Genomic DNA, 20,668 nt, shown 5'->3' with positions numbered 1-20,668 from the left:
GGCCTAGGGCTGACTAGGGTGACTAGGGGATCCCAGAGGCTGTCATTTTCCCTTTCTCCCGGCAGCTTCCGTCACCCTGCACGTAAGGAGGGCTCAAATTAATTTTCTTTCCGGTCTTGATTGAGATTCGAATATCCTTTGTCCCGACCTTCCCTATCCGCCCTCTCTGCCCTTCTTGCCAATGTCCTCGCCAGCAAAAGCCTCTAGTTGCGGCACCGGGAATGTAGCCCGTTTAACGCGCTCCGGGGATCTGCTGGGCCGTGCTCTCCTCCGAGGGCCGACAGTGAGTCGTGGACTCTCCCATCTGTGCATTTTGGTCCCTCCATTTAGCAAAGAGAAGTGTGGAATGTGCGCCGGCAGCTGAGCCGCCTCGGCATCCCCCAACCGCCCACAACGGTGCCCGAGGCTGCCGGATCCGCGCCCGCACGCCCGGCCGGCCTCCCGCTCCCCCTGCTCGTGCGACCGCCGGGTCTCGGCCGCTCGCTGCCCTGTGCCGACCGGAGCAGCCGCCAGCCCCTCAGCGCCCGTGAGAGCCGCGTCCGCGGGGGCCTGGGGAGCGTCGCCTTTTCCCTCCCGGGCCGGACCCTGCTGGGCATGCTCAGTGCACCTCCTGGAACCCGGCTCTCCCGGGGCCAGGATCGGGTCTCCGGGTTTTCGCGGCTGCCGAGGGGGCGATGGGGAGGAGAGGCTGGCAGATAGTCAGCGCCTTGTTCCACGCCCAGCTGCGGCCGCCCGCACCGCAAGATACGGGCCAATCAGGGGCCGGGGGAGGGGCTTAGACCGTCACGCCCTCCCTCTGGGTTATTGAGAGTTCTATCAAGAAATTCAGTTCAGAGAGAGAAGAGAGAGAAGGAGAGAGGGGCAAAGGAGAAGGGAGCGAGGGAGAGCATGCCAGACAGGAAGGAGCGCCCTAGAGTCTCCGAAGCACGAAACAGATAACCAATTAGGAATTTTTCGGGCACTGTCACCCACCCCGAGAGCAGCCAGAGACTCACCATCACCCCAACTCTGACGTTTCCTACAAGAAGTTAGAGACTTAAGCAGTATTGACATCGGAGGGAAATGGTATGTTTGATGCTGTGGAAAATACCCCCGAGCTGAAGAAGTGCAACTGGATGTTGTGTGTGCGTTAAATACCAGAAGAGCTCAGGCCCCGTGGGTAATAGAGACGAAATGTGGAGAGAATGACTAACGACAAATCTGTGAATTTGTTCTCTGGAGTTGCTAATTTGCCAGCCCGAAGCAACACATTTTACAAGGAGGAAACGTTTTGCTGCTTCTGATTTCTCCCCAAACTGGTGCTACCAGACGCATGGCTTTCTATATGTTGGAACAGCTCATTTTTAACTGCAGCATACCGGGAAAGGGGAAAGGTTGAGGCAACTAACGTAAGTGTAAAGTTTCGCATGCACAATTGTAAATTTTGTGTTTAGATATGTCCTCGGTGTAGACGAGGGATGTTTGTAGTTGGGTAGACTGTTGGGGCAGAGCTCACCTACTAGGCTGTATCTGCATCCCTACCTGCATCACTCTGCCGGAACTAATCGCGGGCATCAGCTACCGTGCAGCCTAATGCAGATAAGATTAGAGCCTGGGTACTGACCAGTTCTACTCAAGTAGGTAGCTGTGTGGAGCCTTGCACCCGTTTAAATTGCAGTTAGGAGGGCATCTAAGCAGAAGGCTTTTTACCTGCGTTATTTAGTTGCAGTATTTACGTGTGGCAGATGTTACTAATACTACAACTGGAGATCGGGGTTAAGAAACTGCATTTTTTTTCCCCTCTTTTATGCTCAGTAGAAAATATTGTGCTGTTACATGGAAATGTTAGCTGCGTTTCACTTATATCCTGGCACTCTCTTCCACCTCTAGGATAAGGAATCTTATGTTATTATATATATTCTAAAAGTTTTAATGTGTTTCTTAATTCTAATGGTGATAATTTGGCAACATGGAGAAATGAGAGCAAGGTCTGGGTAAGAAACTGAAGGTCTTGGTATTGTGCTTTTAGGCAATGAGGTTATACAGTGGCCAGAGACTTGCTTCTGTCGCTGCAGCAGCATGTCCGGATGCTTGCTTCCCAGTAAAATTGTATTTAGAAGGCAGTTGAAGAACTGGGAGGAAAGAAAAAAGATAGTCTTTTTAGAAGAAAGAGATGACTCAGTGTGGCAGAGAAGAAAACGCATCACGTATGACATGTGAGAAAGCAATTAGCAGGAACCATAGCTAAGTAGTTAGTGTTTTTCACTGGCTCCCAAAAAAACTAAGGGAGGTCGGTTAGAAGCCAGGAGGCGGGTAAGCCGGGGGGAGGGGGAGTGTGAATGGGAGGAGATGGGGGGTGGGGGCGTGGTGGTGGTGGAGGGGAAAAAGAGAACAAGAATGCATGTTTTGAATTAAACAGTATCCTGAAAACAGTGTGGGTGAATACAGGTAAAAAGAGCAGCTGTCTTTAATTCAAAAGTAGATAATTTCATTTTCTCTGGGCAAATGCAACAAGCCTGGGATATTTAGTATTTTTATCCACAGAGTTAAGTTGCAAACAGTGGCAGAACAAACTGCCATGTTTACTAATATGCAGTGGGAAAATGTGTTGTGATATTTCGTGACTGTGTGCTTTTGTTTACTGAAGAATAATATTGTTTATATGATTGTGTTGACAGTGGCTGTCTCCAAATAAGTCATGAGATGTAATGCATCCTCCAGCCCATGCACGCTTCCTCTTGTAACTTGTGCATCATTCCTCAGTGGAAACCTTTAAACCCTAAAACCCAGGAAAAGAAAATAAATACATTATCATGGACCTGAGGGATTTTTACCTGTTGGCTGCTCTGATTGCCTGTTTAAGGCTGGATTCTGCAATAGCTCAAGAACTTATTTACACTATTAGAGAGGAATTGCCTGAAAATGTGCCCATAGGAAACATACCAAAGGATCTGAACATTTCTCACATCAATGCTGCCACAGGGACCAGCGCTAGCCTTGTCTACAGACTGGTTTCTAAAGCTGGGGATGCCCCTTTGGTGAAAGTATCCAGTAGCACTGGCGAAATTTTCACGACCTCCAATAGAATAGACAGAGAAAAACTCTGTGCTGGAGCCTCTTATGATGAGGAGAATGAGTGTTTCTTTGAACTTGAGGTGGTGATCCTCCCCAATGATTTTTTCAGGCTGATCAAAATTAAAATAATTGTCAAGGATACCAATGATAATGCCCCCATGTTTCCATCTCCTGTCATCAATATTTCCATCCCAGAAAACACTTTGATCAACAGCCGCTTTCCAATTCCATCAGCAACAGATCCTGACACAGGCTTCAATGGTGTACAGCATTATGAATTGTTAAATGGGCAGAGTGTTTTTGGACTGGATATCGTGGAAACTCCGGAAGGAGAGAAGTGGCCACAATTGATTGTTCAGCAAAACTTGGACAGAGAACAGAAAGATACCTATGTGATGAAAATCAAAGTAGAGGATGGAGGCACTCCACAGAAATCCAGCACAGCCATACTGCAGGTCACAGTAAGTGATGTAAATGACAACAGGCCAGTGTTTAAAGAGGGTCTAGTGGAGGTGCACATTCCAGAGAATGCTCCCGTAGGCACCTCTGTAATTCAGCTCCATGCCACTGATGCAGATATAGGCAGTAATGCTGAAATCCGGTACATTTTTGGTGCCCAGGTCGCCCCTGCAACCAAAAGACTCTTTGCTTTAAATAATACTACTGGGTTGATTACAGTTCAGAGGTCCTTAGATCGAGAGGAGACAGCCATTCACAAAGTGACAGTGCTGGCTAGTGATGGCAGCTCCACTCCCGCTCGAGCAACGGTTACCATCAATGTTACTGATGTAAATGATAACCCTCCAAACATAGACCTCAGGTACATTATAAGTCCCATCAATGGCACAGTGTATCTGTCTGAGAAAGATCCTGTCAATACAAAGATCGCCCTAATTACAGTTTCAGATAAGGACACAGATGTGAATGGCAAAGTGATCTGTTTTATTGAAAGAGAGGTCCCGTTTCACTTGAAGGCAGTATACGACAACCAATATTTGTTAGAGACCTCCTCTTTGTTGGACTATGAGGGCACCAAAGAATTCAGCTTTAAAATTGTTGCCTCTGATTCTGGGAAGCCCAGTTTAAATCAGACTGCTCTGGTAAGGGTTAAGCTTGAGGACGAAAATGACAACCCACCAATTTTCAACCAGCCTGTAATTGAGCTGTCAGTTTCTGAAAACAACCGACGTGGGTTGTACTTAACAACTATTAGTGCCACAGATGAAGACAGTGGGAAAAATGCAGATATTGTTTATCAGCTTGGACCGAATGCCTCCTTCTTTGATCTGGACCGAAAGACAGGAGTTTTGACAGCCTCCAGAGTCTTTGACAGGGAAGAACAAGAAAGATTCATTTTTACAGTAACTGCCAGGGACAATGGGACCCCTCCCCTCCAAAGCCAAGCGGCTGTGATAGTTACTGTTCTGGATGAGAATGACAATAGCCCCAAGTTTACTCATAATCATTTTCAATTTTTTGTGTCTGAGAATCTGCCAAAGTATAGTACCGTGGGGGTAATCACAGTGACAGATGCAGATGCTGGAGAGAATAAAGCTGTGACTCTTTCCATTCTAAATGACAATGATAATTTTGTGTTGGATCCCTATTCTGGAGTCATAAAGTCAAATGTCTCATTTGACAGAGAGCAGCAGAGTTCCTACACTTTCGATGTCAAAGCCACTGATGGGGGACAACCACCCCGTTCCTCTACTGCAAAAGTAACTATAAATGTCATGGATGTCAATGACAATAGTCCAGTTGTCATTTCGCCACCTTCTAATACTTCTTTTAAGTTGGTGCCTCTCTCAGCCATTCCTGGCTCTGTGATAGCAGAAGTTTTTGCAGTGGATATTGACACTGGGATGAATGCTGAACTTAAGTATACAATTGTGAGTGGGAACAACAAAGGCCTGTTTCGGATTGATCCAGTAACAGGTAACATCACTCTGGAAGAAAAACCAGCACCTACTGATGTGGGCTTGCACCGATTGGTGGTCAACATAAGTGACCTGGGATACCCTAAGTCTCTGCACACACTTGTGCTTGTTTTTCTTTATGTTAATGACACTGCTGGCAATGCCTCCTATATCTATGACTTGATTCGCAGGACTATGGAGACCCCATTGGACAGGAACATAGGCGATAGCAGCCAACCCTATCAAAACGAGGACTATCTCACCATCATGATCGCCATTGTCGCAGGTGCCATGGTGGTCATCGTCGTGATCTTCGTCACCGTTCTGGTGCGCTGTCGCCATGCATCAAGATTCAAAGCAGCTCAGAGGAGCAAGCAAGGTGCCGAATGGATGTCCCCCAACCAGGAGAACAAACAAAACAAGAAAAAGAAAAGGAAGAAAAGAAAGTCTCCCAAGAGCTCTCTTTTGAACTTTGTTACCATCGAAGAGTCCAAACCCGATGATGCAGTTCACGAACCCATCAATGGGACAATAAGCCTGCCGGCTGAGCTGGAAGAGCAAAGCATAGGTAGATTTGACTGGGGTCCGGCACCTCCAACCACCTTCAAGCCGAACAGCCCTGACCTGGCCAAGCACTACAAATCCGCTTCTCCACAGCCCGCTTTCCATCTTAAACCAGACACTCCGGTTTCTGTGAAAAAGCATCACGTGATTCAGGAGCTCCCGTTGGACAACACCTTTGTCGGGGGTTGTGACACCCTTTCCAAACGCTCTTCCACTAGTTCAGATCACTTCAGTGCCTCAGAGTGCAGTTCCCAAGGAGGCTTCAAGACAAAGGGCCCCTTACACACCAGACAGGTAAATGAGCACTTTTACTGGTCTATAAGTACTGCATACAAGTGCCCAGTCAACCAGTATTAACGTGCCAGTGTGTCTCTTGTTTTGGTCTAACTTTAGCTTAGTTATAAAGAGGGGAAAAAAAAACTTGACCCCTTTTCTATTCCTCTGGGGCTCAGTCAAGAATTTTTAGAACAGCTTTGAAATTTCTGAGTTCTGAGAATTATTTAAACTCCCAGTTTCCTTCAAATGTCAAAAGATGAAAAGAGGAAATTATTCCAAAATGTCCCAAGATAACATTTGCTGAAGAATAAAACCTGTCCTGATAGGCCAAATTCTCCTCCTGGGGTTTCCAAATTGACTGCTTCAAGATTTTCACATTACCATTTGATCTCAAAAGTCACCTTCAAATCTCAAGTTTTAAATGATGTTTGAAGGTGTGACTATAATTATGTTACAGCTGTGGTTGCTAAAGGGGTTAATGTTTTTTTAGTCTCTAAAAAAGATAGTAGAATAAATGTATATCAGCTGTGAAGCACATGATTGTTGATAGATTGCGACTAAGCCATATAGGAAGTCTTCTCTTTAATTTCAGATGATTTTATTTTAATATAGTAAATTGGGGGTTGAATAGGAAGGTTTGCAGATTGTCCACAATGGCCAAAGTACTCTTTCAAAAAAAAAAAAAAAAAGAAAAGAAGAAGGAAGAAGGAATACTTTCTCCCTAATAGTACTGGTTTATACAGAAAAGAATGAATCCATTGTAAATATTCTCTCATCTTAGTAATGCATAAGTGATCTGTCATAACTCATTTTAAACTGTGAAATATGCCATATGAAGAGGGATTAAGAGGCTGAGAAACTCATATTTCAATCAAATCCAGAATTAGTTTTTCTTAGGTCTAATAATTCCTTGTTAATAAAGATTTAAATGCAGCGCTGTCTAATTTATTTCACTGGTGCTTGTCTGTTGCCATGAAATTTGAGTGTCAGTAATAGCCTGTAGATGGCACTAGGGTATCATGTCCCTTGTGCTGGCCAGCTGCCAATCCCACAGTAGCAAGGAAAGGGAGAGGGAAAGATCAAGCTGGTATTATAGCCAAAGATACCTTTTATTTAATGATAGTTGCTCTGGAGCAACTAGCATGTCAGTTCATTTGCTTGCCCTTTTGTGATCAGCTCTCACACACCAACTTTCTAGGATTTTGTAATCCAAGTTCTATCTTTGTTGGTATTGAGTCCACCTATGGTGATGACCCATCTGAATTTGTTAAAAATAAGGAACATACAGATTTTAGAGAATCAAGTAAAGCAAGATGAATTTTCAGGATAGTATTGACAGTCATTGCTTAGTATTTGAAAAGTCAAGAGTTTTTCTTTTTTTCCTGTGGTGGTGGGACTGGTGAGAATGGTCTATTGAAACTCTGTCTCTCACCATCCAATGTTTGTTGCTCTGCAGTGACTTTAAGGTTTCATGGTAGTAAGATATTTATTAAAATCATTCTGGCAGTGAATCACAGAGATTCGTTCAGAACATTAAGTATAACGCCTACGATTTTACAACTAAAATCTACATTTCTTAAAAGATTAAATATGTACAACATTTAGAAAGTACAAGAGCTTGAATGCACAGGATGAAAGGAATTAAAATAAGTCAGTTTGGAGGTTCTAGAGGAGAATACGGAAGTTACTGGATATACATAGAATTTGGAATGAGTTATTTTCATGTTAACTTCATGAGCTTTTTAAAAGAGGTTTGATGTTTTAAAGGTAAAATATCTGCGTTTAGTAGAGGTTTATAAATGTTGGTAAATAGTTAATCATGATGAGAAAAGTAACTTTTGAAACTAAGTGGATTTAAATATAAAGTTGCTATTTTAATGAAAAGAAAACATGGCTTTTTATTATTTGCTTTTAATGGGAAAGTCACTCAAAATACTGATGATATTTTATGATTTGCATAATATCTTGAAAAATATAACACGATTTAAAACTTTTCATATAAAATCTGAAATTTGTTTTCCAAAGAAACATGCTGATATTATTCCCACGTCGTCATCTTTCTTTTCATATTATGTGTGGTGGGTATTATGAGCATTGATGTACAGACACACTTTTTCTGACTTCTTCCCCAAAGTTGAATCTATATACAGTACAGTGACATAAACGTTAAGTGCATTTCAGCAAAGTATGGGAAAGATCTTTTGTCGAGGCTTAGTCAGTCATAGGAAATTTGTTTGTATGATGTAATCTTTGAAATAAGATGCTGAGTAATTCTCTAACTGGAACGAAAGTGCATTTTAGACATTCCTTGAGACCATGTGTTACTATGCTGTTCTCCTTGTAGGCATTTCAATGTTCAAATGTACCTATAATTCACTATTATGGTAAAGAGCTACTGAAATGGCTTTTCTTATTTACACCTTTTAGAAGTTTTCATGCTGAGAAAGAAAAATTGCAATGTTGTAGAAAAGGAATACTTCTGGAAGTATACTTCCAATACTTCTGGAAGTAAGGACAGGTGATGGTGATAGAAATGTGTACAATTTTACTATGAAAGAGGCATATTTTCTATGAATGAAGAACACACATATATATACTATCCTTTAAATTATTTTTTCACTGAACTATATGGCTGTTATTAAAGATGTTCTAGTTAAGCTAAAAAGTAAAAATTATTTTTTTTAGCTCCTTCACTTCAACTAGTGGCTTCACATAAATACAAAATGTGCTCCTGAAGCAACACAATTTTGAAAAAGTAGGGCTTATTACAACAAAAACTTTCAAAGGAATTTATAAACTAAGGGATAATCTGTGAAGATTTTTAGTTGAGTGGGCAAAGATTGCTGTTAACAGAAACACATTTTCACTTTATGGTGCTAGTTGAAGTGTGGGTAAAATGCAAGATTCTTGAGCAAAGGGTTACCAAACTTAAATATCATGAGTTTGTATTGTCTGTACAATGAAAACATAATGTCTGACATTTACACCATGAGTTTTGTTATAGTGCATTGATTCTTATTTTGTCTGGCTTTTTTTCCCCTGCTTTTTTCCCTCATGTGTTATAAAACATTCATAAACCACATTCCTCAACCACTCTATTTTACTAAACTTTCATTTTCCTTGAATATAACAAATCTGTCACTGAATCTTCCACAAATTATTTTTTATGAATTTTTGGAAGTATCCTTAGTATTCACAGATTGAATTAAATGTCCCTTTTTTAAAGAGCTAGATTATATCTTGATATTTATACATAAATAAACAAAGTTCACTGTTACAAGGTTGAGAAGATGACAACATTATCATTTCCAGTAGGGCTTTAAATGACAAAGCTCATTGGCATATTTTCTCTAAAAGGAAAATATCTCCTTAATGAGTAGGATTTTTAAAATATAATATTAAGTTCTCAAATTTTAAGGTGTCTCAGAAGCATTTGGAATGTTTCTTAAATCATGGGTTGTTGGTCCCCAATCCCAGAGGTTAGGTTCAGTATCACTAGGGTCAAGCCTGAAAATTTGCATTGCTGACAAGATCCTAGGTGATACCGATGCTGCCAATCCAGGGACCATACTTTGAGACTCACTGCCTCAGCATATTGGGACAAGAAATGTCAGCCCCTTTCCCTTTCAGATTATCATTTCCAGAGGACCTGTTTTTGCATACTCCAACTCTCAGCTCTTATTGAAAGCAGTTTTATTGTAGCTGGAGGCTTTACAGTTAGCTGTTTATTGCTGTTTCCCAACCTGATTGACAGCATTTGGGGAATTAATTTTCTTGGCCCCATTGTGCTTTTTGCAGGGGTATAAATGAAAATGTTAAAGAATTTAAAAAATGACCTATTTACACTTGACAACTTCTTACGGTAATAAAACAATCTATAATAGCTGTACTGTGAGTTTGGTTCAGGGTAAACAGTTACGTTTAATTTTCTAAATGAAATGCTTATTTTAGAGCTTAAACATCCTTACTTTAACTTTTCACAATCTAGAGTATTTGCTCATATATACATTTGTATATATATTGAAGAAATTATATATTGAAAATATGTTTGCATGCCATACTCAAGTGTATGCATATACTTTTTCAGCATAAAGGGAATTACTTTATTCCCAATCATTCAGAGATACTATATTACTTTTATGATTTCTTCTCATTTTTGAGACTCCCACTGCAGCTGTTACTGAAATGCTGTTATGTCATGCAAAATGCACAAGATAGTCATAGAATTTCTATTTAGAACAGTAAGAAAGAAAAATGAAATTGAAAGTGAAGGGAGCAAATGTTAACTAATGTGAAGCTAGCAAAAACTTTAAGATATTTTAAACTGTTAAATTTTGCAGTATACTGTGAGGGATGAACATAGGTGGCATATGGAAAAAAATTGCTCCTCAAGATGCAAATTATATTTAAAATGTTATCAGTTGTGATTTTTGTTTCTACTCCTTTGCTAAGTGATCTATGTCATGAAATTAGTAGATACCCAGACCCCTTGGATATTCATTCAGGAATTTGAAATGAGCGTGGGCCATCCATTCAGCCTGGCTACCTTTCCTCTTGGTTTTGTGAGACAAATATTTTATATTTGTTTTCAGTTTGATACACCTAAGGTATAAAATTCAAGTTACATTTTAGCCTTTGTTGCTAATAACCTTAAGGAGAATAAAAGTAAAAAGTTACCACTGTATTGGGCATGGACATGTCTACTGATTACTGAACATTTGTTAACATAGAGAAAATAATTTCAGTAGTTAAACTATTCTATTATCTTATTTTTTAAAATTTTGTTGCAATGAATTCTATATATATGCAACACCATAAACTGATGTTCCCTTAGCTTCAGATTAGTCATCCTCATCTTGTCACAGAACAGGCTTTGGCATCATTAAAATTACCTTGTAAATATTGTACTTATACTAATGTGTTATATTCTTATGTTGTATGCATAGTCTTGTTAGTTAAATATTTCAAGCTAAAATTTATCTTCTCATAATAGTACAAATTAAAATATAATACATGAAATAGTAAAACAGAATTTGGACTTAATACAAAAGCTCAGATCTAAAATCAGATTTCCTCCTAACCAGTTCTGAATTATTTGACTCTTAAAGTTTCATTTTCTTATTGACATATAGGAGATGTATGTAAATTACACCCAAAATATTAGAAATGACATCTTCATGAATTATTTTTCACATTACATTATTTTACATGACAGTACTGAGATAGGAAAATAAAACCTTTAAATTATCTTCTTATAAGCTCTGTTTTCACAATTATTTTTAATATGTTATTTAGATTGTTTGATTTCTAAATTTTGCGGGTTGGGAGTGGGGTAATGCAGAAATCCACCAAATGGGAAAAGCTATAGTGCTTGTGTTGGTCCAGCAGTACCAGATTGAGTGTTTGCAGAATTTGAGACCATGTCAACTGCATGGCTCATCTTTAGTACTTTCTCAGTTTGATTTTGTCAGAGTTGAGCTCTTAGCTTGCATGCAGTTAAAACAGGCAAAAAGACAACTGTGGATTGTTTACCACTTTCACTTAAAATCCTTGCAGTAAGTTTTCTCTGAATTTAGTCTGGTGTTTTCTTGAAGGGGACCCTCTATTGAAACTATAAATTTGTCTCAGTAATATTAACAAATCAGTTAATATCATATATTTCATGTAGTTGGAAACTAAGAAAGAATTGTTTTATGTGTATTTTTAAGTTTTTGCTTTCCTGACAGCTGATTTTATGTTTAATATATTTCTCAGAATTTATTACATACCAGAGCCCTAAAATTTATATCAGGTTTGTTGAAATATGACACTAATCACAGACCGGGTATTCGTGAAAATTCAAGAATGCAAGTCAACAAGGGGCTCGCTTTAAAGTTGTAAGTATCTAGAGGCATAGGAGTCATGTTCAATAAGTAATAATGCTGATGTGTTATGGCCTTTTTAAAGGTTGGCTCCCCTAAAATTTATATGGGATCACAAAAGCAAATCCAAATGTAGAAATATGACGTCTCAATTACAAAAGGAAATATACTTCACTGTTTAAGATTTCATGAGTTATTTCAGATAGCTGTTAAATCTGTCCAACATTTCATTGGAAAGGAACACATGCTTTTTGCCTTTGTTTGATACAAACCTATTGGGCTGTCAGTCATCAGAAATACAGAACAAGAAAGATATATTACCATGATTGACATTTTGGTTTTGATTTATATTCTTTTTTTCCCTAAGTCAAGATTCATTAAAATGTGAAGTTCATAAATAAGTTCTACCCATTCCTTAACAGTAAAGAATGATGGCAGGAATAAACTGGGAAAACAACCTATACGTAATCTCTCTCACTCATATTGTTGTCCTATAGGAAGTTTGTTGCCTATAGAAAAGAATAGTGGCAGAATTGGAATTTTCTGAGCCATAATATATAACTTTAAAGCATTCAGAACTTGAAGTCATTCATTAAGGATTTGTTTTTACATACTTATCCATTATTTAAATGGCATGTGAAAATATTTCCCCCCTATCTTTATTGATTTGATTGATTACAGTGCTATACACACACATCACATTTAAAATGATGGACTTGGGACCACCTGTACAGCTGGGAGTGGTGAAGATACATGCACAGGCAAGATCTGTGAAGCACATTTGATTGATTCTTTCTAGTCATTTTACACTAATTATCCCGGAATTCCTTGAGAAAATATATGAAATTAACTTATCTGTTATTGAAAGGAGTATACTATAGCCTCACCACTCATTAATTTATGTAGATGTTGGGGGCTTCCCTGGTGGTGCAGTGATTAAGAATCCGCCTGCCAATGCAGGGGACACGGATTCGAGCCCTGGTCCAGAAGGATCCCACATGCCGTGGAGCAACTAGGTCTGTGTGCCACAACTGCTGAGGCTGCACTCTAGAGCCTGCACGCCTAGATCCCGTGCTCTAGAGCCCACAGGCCTAGATCCCGTGCTCCGCAACAGGAGAAGCCACTGCAATGAGAAGCCCGTGCACCGCAGCAAAGAGTAGTCCCCGCTCGCCTCAACTAGAGAAAAGCCCGGGTGCAGCAACGAAGACCCAGTGTAGCCAAAAATAAAATAAATATTTAAAAAAAAAAAAAAACACCATTCACTTTACAGCAGTACACCATATATACTCAATAAATATTTGTTAATAAAAAAAACATATAGATGTTTAATTATGTAGGCTGCAGGAAGGAATGGAAATTTGTTCAGTTTTACCATGTTTGTATAATATCTTGTATTTTAACATTCTTCCTTAGTTTGTCTTTCTATCTGACCATCTCTACATTTTAGTATTATGCAGCTTTGTTAATATCCAGGCTCTGGCCTTTTTCAGTCTGTTAGCAGTTAAGAAATACTCTAATCCCTTCCAGGATATTGAGAAACTAATGGATTGCCGAGTATTTGGGTCTTTAAGCTTCAATTGTAAATGGTATGAAGAATTGTCATTGAGCTGATATTTGCATATATCTCTTCCAGTGCTAGTTATTTTGCCTCCTTTTTTTCCTCCTAATCTTCAGCTTTCATTCTAAGAATATCTATTTTAGTCGGAAATAAGCATGCCAGTGATAGAAATTTGGGATTCACTTCCAAATGAATGCCATCACAGACAGGGAAGTTCTGGCACATTTTGCATACATCGGTATGAACACAGTGAACCCTTCATAAGCTCTTAGATTGCAGGAAATCAGTGCTGAAAATTAAGTGGAGTTTTAAAGATTTGCAAAGTAGAGAGCTTTGTATAATGCTGGTATTGCCGGTGCCTATTAAATATGAAGTAAAGGCTTTGTAATACAACTAGCTAACAAATTCCCTTCCACATTAGAGTGATTTATACCTTAGGGAATTAGTCTTGCCTATTTTTTCCAAATGCAGAAACATTGGATGTGTCTGAAAGAATAAAATCTCAAATACATGCCTTAGAATGAACAGATTTGCTCTTGGATAATTCTAATTTTTCAAGATAGATGTTGCAGGCACTCTCATACTTACTTGTGGTACCTCTGTCCATGGTGTGGCCTTCACCTCTCCTAGAAGAATCTCTCAATTGTGTGTATATACTCTCCTTTAAACATAAATCAGATTATAACCCTAGGTATCTATAAAACTGTAGCATTACCATAATGAAGAGGGCTGGCTGCTAAGTGAGTGCTTTGATCCTCAAAGGCATTGATATTGAATCATTTCTCAAACTGTATTTTTAGAATTCACCTTTCTCCATTTGTAAACAGTGTGTATTTGGAGCACAGCAACTCATTCCAGACATACATGGGTTTCAATATATTTACTTTCATGACAGGGTTCAGTAAAATGCCTCACAGTTCTTCAATGCTTAATGTCTTTGACAGGTCCTGTTAGATATAAAATCAGTGGAAGTAGCCATGCCTATTTTTAAAAGATTTTACAAATCCTATATTTTTGCCTACTAGAAAACATGTATATAATCCATGTGCAGACCACAGTAGGTACTATAGACTTATTGAGAATCATCACAGATGATTGATTTTGAAAACGAAACAGTTTTTGTGCAAGACAATAGCAACTGCAATTCAGTAAATGAGGATTTTTTCCTCATTAAATAAACCTCAAGAAGGAGAAGCATGGAAACACAGGATATATATAATGAAGATGTATCTTTTATAGGAAGACAGTGTCTTCTGCTGACTGGAGTTCCCTTGTAGATCTTTTCTTGAGGAAAAAAAATGCTGGTGCTTTTTTGGATTTGGAGGTTGCAACCAACCTGTGCCTCCATGTGATAGCAGCTGCATGCTGAGCACTTTCAAATACACAGCTAAATAGGATTCTCAGGAAAGTTCTTGTAGGGGGTGCAAGTGACAAATGGAGACAAAATGGAGTGAGTTCTGAGTTGTGAGTTGATGCCCGCCTGTGTCATATATTCATGCCATTGAACCGATTTTCACATTGGAAGCCTAGAATCACAGTAGCCTTCCTTGTTTGTCAGCTGTGAACACACCTGAACTGGCAGCTTTTCTTTGCTTCATTTCTTGTCATTCTTTAGGTGGACTTTGTTCACTTATGTTACCTCATATACATCCGCTTTCTTAATTTCTAGATATATTTTTAAATGACAATGTCACCAACTTATTTCTGTGTATCTTCCTTCCAAAAAAAAAAAATCAAACAGAAACATTTTGCTCTAGAACATCCATAAATGGTCAAATAAAACATCCACAATGTGTCCATTCTTCCTAGAAACAGAAAATCTCTATTTATGTTTTTCCTTTGCAATTTTCAAAATTGTTTTTTTTATACTGATAACATTTTCAAAGTTAAGAAATCATAATAAATTTAGCTGTATAGATTAATAATGTTTCAATGCATTCAAATTTCCAATATAAAAAATGATGTCAGAATTTTTATGAAAATACTTTTTTTTGCTACACACTGAAGTGAGTATCAAAATTACATTAAACCATAATAAAAACAGATAAAATCTTCAGGATATTTTAGTTTGACATGAACTCATTTTCATTCACGGTCTTGACCCCAAAATCTGCCAAGCAGTGATGGCAAACTATGCTGAATTCACTGATTGATTTTTAAACATGGTAATAATTAAGCAGGATCATTTTGACACCTAAAGTCTCTGTTTTAAACAATTGAATTCTGCTTTAGCTAAGGGTTATTGACTTCTGGATGATACTGGGAGCAGCACTCCTCAGGGTTTAAACTATTCCTACAGGACCATCTGTTATTGGCGGGGCTGAGTAGCCTCTCCAGCCATGCAGTGTCAACCCCAGGTGTATATTCAGGATCGTTCAAAACACAACCCGGGTTCCTCATGATCTTTCAGTCTCAAATGACAACTAAGTTAATAAAATACTGGTATATCATAACTTAAAGCTTAATAATTAAGGAGAATATAAGAAAGTCCCTCGAAGTAGAGACAATGTCTTACTTACCTTTGTATTTCTAAGACTAAACTTACAACAGCTCCTAAAAGAGTGAACTTCGTAGTCATTCAGTAAATGTTGACCTGATGAGAGTGATCAGCTGATATTGGAATCATGCCTTATGTATGCATATTTCCATTGATAATCTCTATAACAACTACAGAAAGAAGACATTACCATTCTTATTAAACTTATATAGAGATTGAGAGACAGAAAATATGTTTTTTTCAAGTCACATGGCTAAAGCATTTATTTCCAGTTTAGAACCTTACCTCTGCACTGGTATTTCTTCCTCATATGTGCCTACTTTTACTTGAAAAACACTATTTTTAGGCCAGATATAAGTTTGAAACATTTTCTTCATTAGGGACATTATTTTTGTTGGAAAGGATTGCAACTCATTTATTTAAAAACCCGCATTATCAATACAAGGCAATTCATTGCACCCAAAATTGTTCTTCCTGCAATACCTCCCAGTAAACTAATTCTAGACCATAAGATTAAACTGTGGTAAGCATATGACGACGAGGCCTAAACAAATAAAGTATATATGGGGAGAGTTCTGATTGTCTGGTTTCAGCTACTGTCCCTATTTTCTTCTGCAACAGCTGGGACTTGATGACAAACTCTCTAGTTAGGTTTAAGGGTTTTTTTGGGTTTTGGGTTTTTTTTGGTGGCTAACGAGTCCCCATAGTCTCTAATCTAAGAAATTTTGATCTCCCTAGACACCTCCATTCATATTTCTGGAGGTCCAGTGAAGACCAACTAACCTAACCTCATCCTATAGATGAGCAAGTGTAAGCATTCTTAGACCCTGCATTTTGACATTTTGATTTTTGTAAACAGTGAAATATAATTAACACCTTTATATGCTTTATCAGTGTCTTGACTCACTAGTGATTTCTGCATTTGTATGAGAGAGAGAGAGAGAGAGAGAGAAGCAGAGGGTTAAAAAACCGCTGATTCTAATGTACATGAGCACACTCTCATATCACTTAATTAGAGATATCTGTGGTTTCCTTTTTCTCCCTCACTTCTTCCACACCACTGTGTCTGCCCATCATAACATCTTTATTCATGTTAGGATATAATAAGACGGGAAAGAATGAACATAAACAGGATCAGATATCTTTTCTTCGAAGATTCCTCATCCAAAATTTTTATTTAAACCTTTGATTACTTAGATAATTGAGTGATTACTTCTAAACAATGAACAATAGATTCACTTTGATATCTGCTTAATAGAGACAGTGTGTTCTGGAGGAGAAAAAAAAGTCATCATTAAAGTTCACTTAATAGACTTTTGAGCCATCCAGACGACACCATAGAATCACATATGAATCCTATAAAAAGCAGCAAAATAATAATTGAATAGAAAGTGGTGTCTAACTACTATATTAATTTTAGAAAGATAAATTTAGTGTCTAATAGAATTTACAGAATAGTTTCTCAAGACTCAAAATGGACCTTTGAGAATATTTGGCCTATTTAATTCCTTTTCCACATGAAGAAAACTGAGATTACTACAAAAAGTAGTTTGATATTTGAAGTAAAAAAAAAAAAAAGACTTGGAGAACTGCTATTTTAAAAACTGTGTCACATAGGATATATTATTTGAATGTACCATTTCTTGCTTTCCTAGCCTGTAAAATGGATGTAATCAGGCCTAATACATAAGGTTGTTATTAAATTGAGTGCATACATGGGTGCATGTAGATTTCTGGCCCATGGTAGGCAGACACTCCAAAAACCTACCTATTTTTCGCCTATTTTTTCCAAGGATACCAACTTACTACTTCAATTTCATTTAATACATGTTCTCTAAGTTTTGTTTTTGGTGGTTTTCTTGAATTTAAGTTTTGTGTCTTTTTTTAAAATTTTATTTTATTGAAGTATAGTTGATTTACAACGTTGTGTTAGTTTCTGGTATACAGCAAAATGATTCAGTTATACATATATATAATGCAAACTATCTTTTTAAAAAGCAAGTTATCTCTGTTCATCTGTTTTAGGTTTAAAACACCGTTTTTGAGTTATCTAGGATTTATGAAAAGTTGATCTTTGTAACAGCGTCAGAGAACAGCAGATAGGATGTTATATTTTGATCTCAGTCCCTATTGTTTCATATTTGTATAATTGCTTCATCTTTCATTTTGTGTATTTCACCATTTTCATTTGCATGTTGTGTTTTAAAATTATCTTGCTTCTTCTAGTTTTTGTTATTAATTTACTTCCCCATGAATTATCCATAGGAACTCCACCCATCTGGGGATTTTCACCTTATACATCACTCTATTACAAAACAACATACAAGAGAGGGAATCTGTTTCACAGTCAGTACTTAACACAGCTGGAGCCATTTGAAACCTGCTGGGTTTTGCTTCCAATTATTCCGTAGACTAGAAAGCATCCCTGTTGAAGTAATGGCATACATGGTATAATCATACTAGTTAAAATGCCTTGGAGTATATGGATCATTTTTGTGGGATTCATCAAATTTATGCCAGAAGCACAATATTTTTTTTTTTTTTACTATTTCTCTGAGTCTAAATTAATATATGTTCATTTATAAGTAAGATTTTTAAAATATTTATTTATTTATTTATTTTTGGCTGCGTTGGGTCTTCATTGGTGCACACTGGCTTTATCTAGTTGCGGCGAGCAGGGGCTACTCTTTGTTGCGGTGCACAGGCTTCTCATTGCGGTGGCTTCTCTTTGTTGTGGAGCATGGGATCTAGGTTCCGTGCTGTTTGCTGGGGAACACGGGCTCTAGGCACGTGGGCTTCAGTAGTTGTGGCACGCGGGCTTCAGTAGTTGTGGCTTGCAGGCTCCAGAGTGCAGGCTCAGTAGTTGTGGTGTACGGGCTTAGTTGCTCTGCAGCATGTGGGATCCTCCCAGACCAGGGCTCAAACTCATGTCACTTGCATTGACAGGCGGATTCTTAACCACTATGCCACCAGGGAAGTCCCTATAAGTAAGATTTTAATGTCTTAATATGCAAGTTTATAATGTTTGAGTACATATGTGACACTATAACATAAATGAGACCCAACAAATAAAAATATTACACAAATGAGAGTACTGAAAAAATATTTTTTCTTAATATCCTGAGGCCGAAATCATTGCTTTATGTTGGAATTGGTGAAATCATCAAGATAAAGTTAATGATTTGGATTTGGAGCAGAATGTAGTGGGGATTTGTTATTCATTTAGTTAATTTTATCAACTAAATAGAAAGTAGATACAGTCAAATTTCAATTGGCCTTGCTGTGACTTCGATCGTAAAAATTAAATTTTTAAGTTCTTGTTGACTTTTACGATCCTCTCAGTGCTGTTTGATTGTTTTTGGATCAGTCTTTTGTTTTAATTATAGACAGTGCCTCAATAGGTAGAAAGGACTTTAAAACAAAACAAGCTATGATAAGAAAACTCACTCTTTGTGCTTGGAAAAATTTAATCTAACAGAGAATGCATGGCAAAGTGGCATGATTTCCTTTAAACCACTGCCTGTTTTATGCTAAGATGAGATGTCCATCATACAGTATTGGGGTACAGAGCAGGGTTGGGACATAGGATGGATGTTACCTTGGGTATCAGACATCATGGAGTTGTAAGAATTATAGCATGGCATATAGGCAGTGTTTAATAAATTCTAGTTAATCCCACCACAAGGGCAAACAGGAGATAATCAGGCAAAATGAGGGTGTTAGACACATTCTAAATGGCAAGAATCAGGCTTTAGGTATTTGGGTTCATAGTTTTATTTGAGATATTTAGCATTCTCATGGCATCAAGTGTATATACGTGTTTACTACATATATATATATATATATATATATATATAGCTAAATTTAAATTAAGATGACCACATTTTATGTTGTCCCTATCAATGATCTATTCTGTTAACTCTTAGAATGGAGAGGTGAATGTGTATCCCAGGAATTTTATGTAAATTCCAGTTCAGATAATGACTAATTACTTTATTCTATGAGGAGAATTATATTTCTTGCACCATTCACATCTTTCTTTATGTGATCAGGGCTCACTTGATTTTCTCATTTAGCAATGCAAAGGAGTTTTTCTGCCTGCTGAGCACTTATCTTATTCAGGCATAAGCCTGACAACTAGACAATATCCAGCCTTATCACTAGAACACTGAACTATATTATATTTTCCTTAATGGATACTAAAACTTATTCCAGAATTATATATTATAGTTTTAAAATGTGTATTCTTTTTAAATTCTGCCTTATAGAACTATGAAACTTTTCTGCTGCCAAAGAACTGTGATGAGATCCACTGATATATATGCAAATTAATCTCTTTTATTTTTCATTAATTCTGTTATTCAACAGACATCTATTGAGTAACAGCTGTGATCTAGGAACAGTGTTAGACAATGGGATTTTTTTTTTTTTAATGAATAAGACATTGTCTTTGCTTTAAAAGATTCCAGTGGTTTTAAACACAATACATTTTTTTCCTTGGAATTCCCTTATTTAAGAAAAAAATATATGAGTTCTCTCTCTCAGTTTTAAATTGATGTCATTATTTCCCTGAAATATATTTTTTAAAGTATTTTTTTTTTTTAACTAGTGCTGGAGACTTGATCTTTCAGTAGGGCAATAAAATTCTAAGATCTATTACTCTAATTAGAAGCATGCCAAGTTTAAATTTATCCTTTGGTTAATTTAGAGGGAAATACACTTTTCATCCTTAAAATCACACTTCTTCTACAGGCAAAGGTGTTAATAAAATATGGTTGCAAGTAAAACTTCATTTTTGTAACTATATGAGATTAGCATATTTGCTATATTAAAAAATCACTTTAAAAACATGGCACACATTGATAATGTTGAATAATAACTCGAGTTAAAAAGGACAGTGTTCTCTAAAAATGGAGTTTCATAGGGATCCATTTTGAAAGGG

At 37.6% G+C, this 20,668-nt stretch overlaps 1 protein-coding gene across 2 annotated transcripts in view; it reads left to right on the top strand.

Annotated features, from left to right (window-relative positions):
* The first annotated feature begins 827 nt into the window (after positions 1–827).
* Positions 828–20,668, top strand: part of PCDH9 (protocadherin 9) — a 969,142-nt gene continuing 949,301 nt past the window's right edge. For both annotated transcript variants that reach the window (XM_029210162.1, XM_029210161.1), the window contains exons 1-2: positions 828–1,388; positions 2,658–5,828. In XM_029210162.1, coding sequence (XP_029065995.1) covers positions 2,793–5,828 — 3,036 coding nt within the window. In that variant the 5' untranslated portion in view covers positions 828–1,388; positions 2,658–2,792. The remainder of the gene's footprint in view (positions 1,389–2,657; positions 5,829–20,668) is intronic.

The sequence above is a fragment of the Monodon monoceros genome, unplaced genomic scaffold (genome assembly GCF_005190385.1).
Source record: "Monodon monoceros isolate NGI ecotype Baffin Bay Population unplaced genomic scaffold, NGI_Narwhal_1 Super_Scaffold_8, whole genome shotgun sequence".
In the NCBI taxonomy this organism is placed as follows: Eukaryota; Metazoa; Chordata; class Mammalia; order Artiodactyla; family Monodontidae; genus Monodon; species Monodon monoceros.
The sequence above is the reverse complement of the archived record's forward strand: the minus strand, read 5'-3'. Positions and strand labels throughout refer to the sequence as shown.